The following is an 11645-nucleotide window of genomic DNA, read 5'->3' on the forward strand; positions in this document are numbered from 1 at the left end:
TATGGATGGAGGACGGGGGTAAGGGAACATTGTTATCTATGGATGGAGGACGGGGGTAAGGGAACATCATTGTTACCTATGGGTGGAGGACGGGGGTAAGGGAACATCATTGTTACCTATGGGTGGAGGACGGGGGTAAGGGAACATTGTTACCTATGGGTGGAGGTCGGAGGTAAGGGAACATTGTTACCTATGGGTGGAGGACAGGGGTAAGGGAACATTGTTACCTATGGGTGGAGGACCGGGGTAAGGGAACATCATTGTTACCTATGGGTGGAGGACCCGGGTAAGGGAACATCATTGTTACCTATGGGTGGAGGACGGGGGTAAGGGAACATTGTTACCTATGGGTGGAGGACGGGGGTAAGAGAAATATAAATACAATGGGAGTACACACAGCACCTGAAAGGAATATAATTTTGCTGAGTTTTGAATTTAGGTTGTTTTTGTGTTTTTGCTATATTTTGATGATAATTGAGTTGTGTCGAAACCAGTTATATCCTCCTTATCAGTAGGTCAATATTTGCTCCATCCTTACCTTAAATCTTCTTACCTTGAAACATCTTGCTCAGCGAAGTTGTTAATTAAGTTTCTTGTTACTGACTACTAAGTGTCTTCCACCTGGTTGTCTGACTATATAAACTGTGATGTGAAAATAAAGATTTGAGACAGTATATAACTATATATGCTTAAGTTGCGTGTTGTGTTAATCACTGCTCCCAACGCGTTGAAAACTGAGGTCACAATAGAGAGGGAAATATGGTCTGGGATCAATAAGAAATCGCCTTAACAGCACCATTTTACATTTCACATCTTACAGTACAATGATACATTAGTATGAACATATAATCAGGCAGCACAAGGTGCAAACCATCATTTTCAGGGCAATAGGTTCTGATTGAACCCAAGCAATGCCCCTATGGAGAAGTTGTAGGTGTCAGCCATGACACAAGTTATTCTATATGGCATCCCTGTGTGGTGAGGGAGGAGGAGGAAGGGGTGTGAGGAGGCGGAACAGAGGAGTCACACAAGTCTCTCTTCCTGGAGGACAGAGCTGCCTTGTAGCTGCTTTCACCCGGGAACAAGATGGTCCTGGAGATCCTGGCCCGAGTCATTAAGGTGCAGCTTCCCGCCTATCTGAAGAGACTGCCGGTGCCTGACAGTATCGCCGGCTTCATCAGGCTGACAGGTAACTGGGGCCGCCCAGTCAGGCCCGCCGCTCGCCGAGTTATTCGCTGTCATGTTACTCGCTCCCCTGACAGGAGGAGAAGTTTTGTAGCTGCGGCCATCCTCTATTGAATCCTCATTTACAGTCTGCAGACATATGGATGGTGTTTGGGGTCCCCTGCCATGAGAACACACGTGTGTAATCCTGCGCCCCCAGCATTTACCTGCCTTGGCAGCCCCTGACCTCTGTATACAGCCCCAGATACATTTATACTTGCAGGGTCTGCTGCAGCCCTAACCTTGGTCCTAACAAGTTGGGAACCATCTTTTTCATGCTGCTGGGTTCCCAAAATAGACAAATTTCTTGTGGCCATGTGACCCCAGCCAGGTGTAAATCTGGTTACTTGCAATGTGGTGTGTGGCCCCTGTATGCTCAGCAACCTTCATCTTTTCCCTCCACTGGTTTGTGAGGGCCCTCAGGCCTCCTACTCACCAGACAACTGCATGGGAAGCCGCTTCCAGGTACATGGCACTCGGCTGCTTCATTCCTGGAAGTGGCAAACTCCAGCTAACGCCATGCTGTGCCATTGTGTGTATAATATATGCGTACCAGTGTGGTGCACGGCCAGAAGCAACAGGACTCCTTCCTCCAGGGACCACAACCACATACACAATATGGTACCCAATCACACCTATATAGGTAAATGAGGGCATGGCCAAGAGTGCAGTGCAATGCTGCTGCTGAAATGGGCCTTGCACATTAATGCAGTAATGTTACCTCAATGCACTGTATGTCTGGTACTGGCTTCATTACCTCCATACTGCCCTGACTCCTCTGATGTTCCTGTGACTTAGCTTAGCTATTTAAATAGGCAGCCTTAAAATTTACAAAATAAAGGATCAGGCAGGTGGCTATTGCAGGAAGGTCTCTTCTCCAATAACCAGACTTACCTGCCTGATCACACCTGGAATGTGCATGGATTGGGGATAAATGAATTCCCACAGCCTGGGCAGAAGAAAAAAGGAAGTTGGTGGCTTCATTTACATATCTGCAATTCTCTGACTTATTGCAGATAGGTAAGTTTTGAGGCTTTAGTTCTGCTTTATTGTAATGCATGTTAACAAACCAAAACAGACCGGTATAAATGAGCTCAGGGAATGGTAAGTTGTAAAATGTTGGGGAAATTTTTAGGTGTGTACTCAGCAGCAAATGTTTAAAATGCGTTTTTTACCCTTTTATGTGAAGTGAGGAAGAAATTGGGATGCACAGAGCTACCCCTGCCATGTGTGTCAATAGATAATTGATAAAGTCAATAGATGCCGATAAAGTTTATTTACAGCCGAAACTGTAAATTTTTTTCTTTTTTTTGTTTTTGTTTTTTACTGCTATCAGTGAACAATTCTAAGCAATATGCCAAGATGATGAGGTTACATTTTACATTTTCTGTTTTTTATTTTTGTGTGACTCCAGAGGGGATGTTTTTCCATTTACTGGGAACCCCACTCAAGCAATTGGGGTGTAGATAGGGAGGCATATCCCCCGTTCCACTTTGTCATTGTTGGAAAGATTTCCTATCACTTTCTGTCTTGAACAACATACCACAGCACAAATATGACAGAGATTCCATTTCTTACCCATCCTATCTAAAACTAAATAAACAGGTTTGGCAGGACTTTCATGGTTTTCCCAACAGTAAAATTAGGAGGACGACAACAATCAATAGTAGTGGAAAATGATAGTTATTTGGTAATAATACACATAACTTCTTTATCTCTTTTAACACAAAGCAACCTTTAGGGCCACATTTATGTTTACATTTGTGCGCTACATTAACACAGCTCAAATTTTGTTTGGATGGACTAGCATCTGAATGCATAAAAAATGCGCTTTCAGAGTGTTTCAGAGTACACATGATTCACAGTTAACTTCTCATCCCTAGCAGAAATGGTCCTAACTCACTTTTTAAGAGGTAGTCTTGCTCTGTTGCTTGTTTGCAAAATATACAGAACAGCGTGCAAGAAAATATAAAAACTGTGATTCTTGCTTGCATGTGAATGGATGGGTAATTTCAGCAAATCTGCAGCTCATTCACCAAGCTAACAATTCCTTGCATGGAAGTAATTCACTTTGCTTGGTGAACATTCAATTTTTATTATGAACTCCCCTGTGAGGGAGGACTGGGTTATTCACCTATATCTATCTACTTTGGGTTTGACTATTTATCCTTGTTATTTATTTGTATTTGATGGGCTATTTGTGTTTGCTGCTTCAATACAGGGGTGTGAAATATTAATTACTACTGGAGAAAATTGTAGACAAAACATTTAAAAAGATAAACCTTTAAATCTTCATTGAAACAATGCCTACAACTAAAAACTGATATATTTGTATCATATTGTAATGTATAGCAAACAAAACAACATGGTGTATTTTTTTTTCTATTTAAGTTAGTGACAACGTGCATTTATCACATGAAAAACTAACTAGATCCCTGCATTTACCACCACTCTGCACCCATACAATTAGAACAAGGCTTTCCAATAATTAGGACATTCGTAAGGAGTATGCAAGTGGAGTATGTTGATTTAAATCCCAGATATTAAACTCTTCGCTTTTCCATTGACCTGTGTTCTGTCATCATGACAAGACTGAAAGCGCTCTCTAGGGCTTTCTAGGAAGGTTGTGACAAGGCATTTAAAAGGACTTTCAAATAATTTAAAAGCATTCATTTCATTATAACAAATATAATGTAGGCATAGATTTTAAATTGCCTCTAATTTGTCCAGGACTGGCTAATTAAGCAAAAATTACCAAGAGGAGTATTTAGGAAGCACAAAAATTCCACTGTGGAATCCCCAGATAACTCACAACAGTTGGAGTCAAAGTGCATCTACAATAGTAGATAAAACCTATTTAAATTGCATGGAATGTATGCCAGGACACATTTTAGCAAGGCTACAGTTTGCCAATCAACATAGGCAAAGACAGGCCTTCTAGATAATATGCTGTGGACTGACAAATCCAAGATAAAGTCGCTTGGCCACAGCATATGTGGAGCTATTTGCTGCACTGAAGATAGCATTGTAGTAGAAGGACCTCCTCCAATGTGTAATGCTTAGTGATGGGAATGTGAAAATGTGGGGCTGCTGGTTTGCGTCAGAGCATGGCCAGCTTGACTTCTTCAAGTCTACAAGGAATTCCACACCATTTCAATGTGTGTTTGATAAGAATGTGAATCTGTCTGAAAATTAAAGTTTGATCTTCGAGCTATTGCCTGGACTATTTAAAGATCAAATTTAAATCCCATTGTGAAGTTGTTTGGGGGGTGGGGGGGGCATGTTCATGTAAAGAAACACAAACATCTGAATAAATGTAATGTAGTCTCAATCATGTGGTTAGAATAGCACAAGGCTGTTTAAATATGTGTATCATGGGGCAGAGATTTGAGGTGACCTGGGAAAAGTTTATTTGGGGTAAAGAATAGCAGGACTGTGAATGGTGCCATAGTGTGGTGTTATGCCTGTTGATGCAACCTCAGTCCTGTGGGGCTTGCACGTTGAGCCTGGAATACTAGAATAATAATATTAAAATGCATGGAATTGTGTTCCCAAATATAAAAGACCCCAGCATATAGATGGAATAAATAGAAAGGTATTCTTTAAACGGCACAGAAATTGATGCAAACCCGAAGCCATGTGCTGGTAGCCCATGTTATCCTGAATGACATTCAGAACTTAGGTATGCCTTGAAGTATGCCTTGTAATGAATCGTGATTGGCAACTTGGGATCCATCTGTATTTTAAAGACCCCAATTACAGGAACTGTTATTTATGGTGAGAGAGAGCTGGAGCCAAGGGTGCGGAAATTGTCAAAAAGCAGAAGAAAAGCAAATTCAGCTCTAAAAGACAGATATAGTTATGATAAGGTAATTCAGCTGTGTGACTATGTTTAAGAATTCTTTACATTTCTGAGTAAAGCTACATACACACTTCCAATTATTATCGTTGGAAAACGAACGACGAACGTTCATGCACGATATATATGAACGATCGTATACAATTATATATATATATATTATATAAGGATTTCTTTGTATTGGACTCAATACAGCTTTTTTGCATTGAGTTCAATGCAAAGGATTTAGAATTTTCCGCCCGCACCGACGCATGCAGCGATGTCACCGGGAAACCCCGGTGATTGTCACTGCACTCGTCGGATTAAGAAAGAAGAGAGAAGACATGTCCGGAAGAGCTGCGGGGAGGTGAGTATTGTTTTATAGCGATCGACGCTGGACAGAATGGATCATCACAGCGAGGACCAGGTAAGTAATGGGATTTACACAGTGAGAAAAGTTTAAACTAAGTTTATTTATTCTTTTTCTCATGAACCTAACCTAATCGCTCTTTACAGATGCATGCATACTTTGATACAACAGACACAGTTCCATGTTTAGTTTGTACCTGACAATGCAAGCCTTCACTGTCCTGCCTGTGGATTCACATTAGTGCCACATAGATTTCTAAAGGGCAGTGTTTCAAGGCTGGAGACAGTCCAATAAAAGTCTTTGGGGTTGTAATGCAATGGTACAGCAAGTGGTGTTGGATGTTGGACCAAGGTAAGTATGCAGCAAGATGGGGCTGGTGGATTAGGCCAGGGAAAGTTCACTTATCCTTTAACAAGAAGCTGCTGACACTTTTATGGTTATGTTGTACAGATCCTGTTGGCAGTACTTTTACTGCAACAGAAACTTTGTACTGCCAACAAGAATAAAAACAAACATGTCATCTTAAACAATTGTAACAACAGTGTTTGTTAAATGATAAATATCTTCTATTTGTAATCAAACCTAAACTCCTGTTCAGTTTCAGAATGGTTACGACTACTGCCATTTTTGGGTGTACTTGCCTTGCTGGGATACCTTGCAATCCGACCATTCCTACCGAAGAAGAAGAAACAGAAAGACAGTTTGATTAATCTTAAAATCCAAAAGGAGAACCCCAAAGTTGTGAATGAAATAGACATAGAAGACCTGCATGTCGCCAAAGTTGCCTACTGTCGTTGCTGGCGTTCTAAAACGGTAAGTGTTATCTGTGAAGAGAATGCATTGAACATCATAATCATAAACACAGACATGTATCAAAAAAGTGATCCACATCAGTTCTTCACCCTGCTGTCAGTAACTTGCAGGACATTAATGTCAAACATGAGTGATTTAAAGTCTAAACCAGGGGTGCCCACAATTGTTTGGCTTGCAAGCTACTTTTTAAATGACCAAGTCAAAATGATCTACCAACAATAAAAATGCTCAACATTTTAGACACAAAAGTGACTGGAGCTAATGAGACCTTGAATGGCAGAACATTGCAGACATTGCACTATAAGTGGTGGATATATGGTGACAGGAAAGCTACAGATCACCTGTCATAGGAGAATGATGTGCTGCACAAGAAAAAGAACTGCTAACCAGCACTGCTCACCTCAGACTGCCCTCCTTGCCTCCCTCCCCACTGTTACATAGAAAGACATCCCCAGCATCCCTATAGACATAGCAGCCCGGCTGCTAGGATACAGCAGGGAGGGGTAAGGCATGGCTCTGCGATCCACTTGGGTTGCGTTTGCGATCGACTGGTAGATTGCGATTGGACACTGCATGTAGAACTATGGGCAGTATGCAGAACAAGGTGTTTTCTGTGCTGCCTATGCAACTAGTGGTTTGCCTCTTTTATTTAAAAAAACAAAAACAGAAAAAAAAACTTGGTGATCTTGCCAGCAGAACTGTTGTTGAAGCACCTCCTATAAAAGAGTTACAACACAACTCATGTGGAAAACACTTCCCCACTGCATTAGAAATACAGTGGTAAATAATGATAAAAATACCGGACATGGCAGAGGGTTTTGTCACTACTGACCTCTAATCAAATAGTTCCAGCATGAATTTTTATGACCTACAAAGGATTTGAATCTGAAATGGCATAAATACCAGAGAGCAAGACCACACTTGTTCTTATGTACTGTACAATTAGTGTGCCATGGAACATACAAACTGTGGATACTTCACAAATAACTAGTTGTTTGATAAATCTGTCCACATATAATCTAAGAATGACTGGCCTTTCTCATGTAGTGAACGACGGCTGTCATTTAGAAAGATCTAATTTAGGCCTTAACTTCCTGTACCAACAAGCTGAAGTTAGAAAGACAAATTTATTTTTGCAGTGTCATGACCACATGCTCCTGTCCTTTTGTGGCCATTAACCCAACCAGCATTCCTTTTGCTATAGATAGAAAAATGGCGATATTTTATTACATAGTTCTTTATAATTTAAAAGAAAAATGCAATGATGCATTATATTCTATTGTAAGCAGTAGTAGTATTGTAAGTAGTAAATAGTTTAATAATAACAATAATAATATATATATTTTTTTTTTCTTTTAACAAAGGGACATAATAAGAAAATACCCAGTTACAGTCCCTGTGTACAAAGTGTACCAGCCTAATACTGGGACTTTTTACTTTAAATATGACAACAATCTTTTCTAGAGCTCTACAGACCTGATTATCCATTTCCAGGCTAGATTAACCTAAAAGTATGTGGGTTTTTGTAGAGCCCCTGAATACCAAAACTTACCTGTAGTGGCTGAGATAGTAAAAATAGATTGGACCTCTGGGATCATGCACTAGGAATATGAGTGGCATAATGTTCCTCATGGACTTTCCCAGACATCAATTTTGTCCTGTCACAACATCTATAATTTTTAATTTTTTTTTTCAAATACCACTAACCCTTACCTTTTAAATACAATTTTATAAACATTTGAAAATGTGCTTGCCTAATTGTCTGACCACATTATTCAGCCATTGACATTCCTTAGATTTCATAGTGGTTCACAAATGTTTGCAGCAACTATCATCTTAGTGCCTCTGAAATTAAGGTGTCCATGAGCAAAACGCATACCAAACGTACAGAATCCGCCATCCTTATCTTAGACCAGGCTATTTAAAAATGAATCCTTAATCCAGACTTCAGACCAGTTTATATATATATATATATATATATATATATATATATATATATATATATATACACACACACACATACATAATAACTTCCCAATGCAGGTTTGATGCCCCGTCCAAAAGCGAGACTAGGACCATATATTGTACATCCAGATCTCTGACCAGTTTATATACATACAGATCCCTCAATCCAGACTTCTCATATGGACAGGTCCCCACAACCCAGGCTTCAGACCGCTGTGGCGTTGACTAGTATCTGCATGCAGCTGCTTCTGTCACATTGCTCCCACATCCACCAACAAGTTATTGCTATAGCAAACGTATGATGATTGAAACATGTAACCTTTTGCACACCAATACTTGTGTAACAGATTGAGTTTTTATTTTTGTCATATGGAGTATTTTTCCAATGACCTGTTTTCTCTTGTTTCCAGTTTCCTGTTTGTGACGGCTCCCATAACAAACACAATGAACTAACTGGAGACAACGTGGGTCCACTCATCTTGAAAAAGAAAGAAGTTTAACTGTAAAATTATTTTGGAACATTTTTGTCTGTTGTGTCTTAGAGATGTAGGAGAACTTTAAGGCCTTGTTATTTTAAATGAAGTGTTTTTGAGCCCAGCTCTGAAGTGGATCACGTTTATACCTTGCAAATGGACATGTTCTAATTGCTAATACAGTAGTTAGGGTTTTGTCATGTTAAACCACAATGCCTTGGTTACAAAGGCTCCAAAGTCAAATTTTTAAGCCACCTAAATTTCAAGCACGCCAGTAACTAAAGAAGGATGCACAAATATACACAAACTGTGTAGTAAATATGGTCATTTTGTTTGTCATCCCTCTTTTCTAAAAGTTGCCCGAATGCAATGTTCACACCTACCGCTCGATTGATCATTTGTTCAAAACGAACCAACGTCTGGTCATGTGACAGCTGACATCAGTGAATTGTACTAGTACCGCTCACTGGAGCCCCCATTTATTCCCTGTGTGAGCAACTTCACTGCCGGTGTGACTTGGTCCTAAGTGACTTACATATAAGAAATGTTATATTTATGTCACCCAACCTGGGCACTTGTAATGCAAGATCATAAATTACGGCCAGGAAAAGGACTGGCTCTGCACTTGCCATTATTTCCTCCATGTGATGGGCAGCACCAACATCTACGGGATTTACAGGACAGCCCTGTGAAAATTTACTTTGTGTCCGCCTTGAACTGTGACTTTGTGGTTCAATTTTTGTGCAAAACATTTGCCAATCAGGCTTGGTCAAGAGGTCCAAACTGAACGCAGGTAAAACTTTTTGGAACATTGCTGGAACTTTATATGCTGGGCTTGTAGACTTGACAGCAGCTTCGGTATTAAACAGTGTCTTTAGGTTCTTAAAATAAGGAGTGGACCATATGTTAGGTAAAAGCTTCACCAAGACACCCATTGTAATATTTCCCACACTTAGGTACTCTAGTATCAGCTTAAAAGATATGTATATAAGGTAGTACATCTATTTTGTTGAAAATATTGTTTAAAAAAAAAAAAGCTCTCTCTGAAAATGAATTGTACATTAAGATCCTAATGAAGGTGTATTTTATTAGAAGATGGCTTTCTTTGGGCATTTGTTTTACAAATGTGATTTTCCAATTTTTTAATAAAACAACTTCATGAAAACCACTACATACAAAGTTGACATACGTGTGTTTTCAGCCAAATAGATTTGTATTTCTGTTCAGTTTTTTTGTTTCTCACAGATTATGTTCATAGCAAGGTAAATATCAACTCTGCTTATCGGTTCACTATTGCAGCTAGCATTGTCACCTCTTCAACCCTGCCATTTGGATAGTAAATAATCATTATCGCCTCTGTTCATGGATGAGGCAAGTGACCTAGGAAGCTGTAATGCTAACAAAGAGATAGTAAAGGGATCTATAAGTTATACAGTGTGGCACATATGTGTAATTCTGCTCATCCAGGCTTGTCAGTCAGGTACTTTGGTAGGTTGAATGGTTTACATACACACATGAAAAACATATACTTTGTATACATATACTGGGCCTAGCAGTTTCCCTGTTTTCTTTTTTTTTAATGTTTACCTTATCATTTGCTGTGGTAATATTTAAACATAGGTGTAAAGCATCACAAATCTGACCTGGAATATTGCAGGTAAACTTTGGTGGAAAAGTGGCCTTAGTGTTAACAGTAACAGGTTATATATTCCATTTAGGGCAACATGAGTATTATTTGTAACAATATGAAGGAATCTCTGTGATTCTGTAATGAGATCTGGAAAATACACTATAATTCTGGTTATGCACTTGGTACCTAAAAACTTTTGTTAGCGCTTGTTTATAGCTGCTATCAAAAATTGAAAGTTTTCAAATAATTGTGATTGATATTGCCTTTAAACTGACACTGCAGTGGTTTTAATTGTTTCCAACTTCAATTTAAATTGGTTGTTCCAAACTGAGGAACAAATTAAACTATGGGAGCAGATTACAATAGTTGAAAGATTTGCCTAAAACATCTGGCTAGATCAATCGGATAGAGAATTTGTCATCTATTTTTATCAATACTATTAAGATTAAGCTATTAAAGACTGTATACACATGCTCTTGAAACACACACACACTCTCTCTCTCTCTCTTCAGTGTCGCCGCCACATATGGCAGTACATGAGTGGATGTCTGTGTTTAGTAGCTTTTTTCATATTATTTATATCTTTTCTGACTGTATTATTCAAAATAGAAACAACCTTGGTATGGCTGGAGATGTCTTATATAAACCGTGATATTGCTAATGCCCTAACACATTGTTAGCCTAAATATTTGGGGATAATTTACTAGCAAATGACATGAACTCTTGACAATAATGTTGTTTTTTCACTCATCATTTTCAACATCTGTATTTATTTATTATTAGGCCTTATGCTTGAATTTTTTTTGTTCTTTTACAGTTCTTAACTTTTATTTGTATTTTAATGGTTGTTTTAAGTATATAGTAGGCCTTAATAAAAGGTTTGGGTTTTTTGAGCTTGGTGTGTAAATTTTTGTTTCCAAAACATTACTAACAGAGTTCATAAAGCTATTTCAGAAGAAATTTGCAAAATAAAAGTTCATGTAAAATATTTGCCTACAGTGTGGCCACACTTCTCACAAGAGGGGTGAGAAACAGCTAAGCATTATGATTTACCTTTTTATATGACACAATGGGCCAAGACTGGAGATTTGTACGATCACCCAGGTCTTGGAGAACTTTAATAAATCAGGCCCATTATCGCAGTCACCATCCTTTCTGTCTCATCCCTCCTATCAGCCTAATACATTTTACAACATATACAGTAAATGGTATTTTGTGTGTCCCCCACCTCTTGGATTGTAAGCTTCTTTGGGCAGGGTTCCTCCTCTTCTCTTGTGTAATAGTTTGTATCTGTCTGTCATTTGCAACCCTTATTTATTGTACAGTGCTGTG

General features: G+C 39.0%; 1 protein-coding gene across 1 annotated transcript; it reads left to right on the forward strand.

The window, feature by feature from the left end:
• Positions 1 to 1013: 1013 nt before the first annotated feature.
• Positions 1014 to 11206, forward strand: CISD2 (CDGSH iron sulfur domain 2). The gene is made up of 3 exons (XM_072405647.1): positions 1014 to 1189; positions 6031 to 6245; positions 8621 to 11206. Exons 1-3 carry the CDS (start codon positions 1087 to 1089, stop codon positions 8708 to 8710), a joined length of 408 nt encoding a protein of 135 aa, XP_072261748.1. The 5' UTR covers positions 1014 to 1086; the 3' UTR covers positions 8711 to 11206.
• Positions 11207 to 11645: the final 439 nt, after the last annotated feature.

Source organism: Pyxicephalus adspersus, chromosome 3 (genome assembly GCF_032062135.1).
Source record: "Pyxicephalus adspersus chromosome 3, UCB_Pads_2.0, whole genome shotgun sequence".
NCBI lineage: Eukaryota > Metazoa > Chordata > Amphibia > Anura > Pyxicephalidae > Pyxicephalus > Pyxicephalus adspersus.

Excerpts from the sequence above, each read along its gene's own strand:
- CISD2 (XM_072405647.1), top strand. The coding sequence starts at position 1,087 with ATGGTCCTGGAGATCCTGGCCCGAGTCATTAAGGTGCAGCTTCCCGCC. Across the intron at positions 1,190-6,030 it reads CGGCTTCATCAGGCTGACAG|TTTCAGAATGGTTACGACTA; the intron begins GTAACTGGGGCC and ends ACTCCTGTTCAG. Across the intron at positions 6,246-8,620 it reads GTTGCTGGCGTTCTAAAACG|TTTCCTGTTTGTGACGGCTC; the intron begins GTAAGTGTTATC and ends TCTTGTTTCCAG.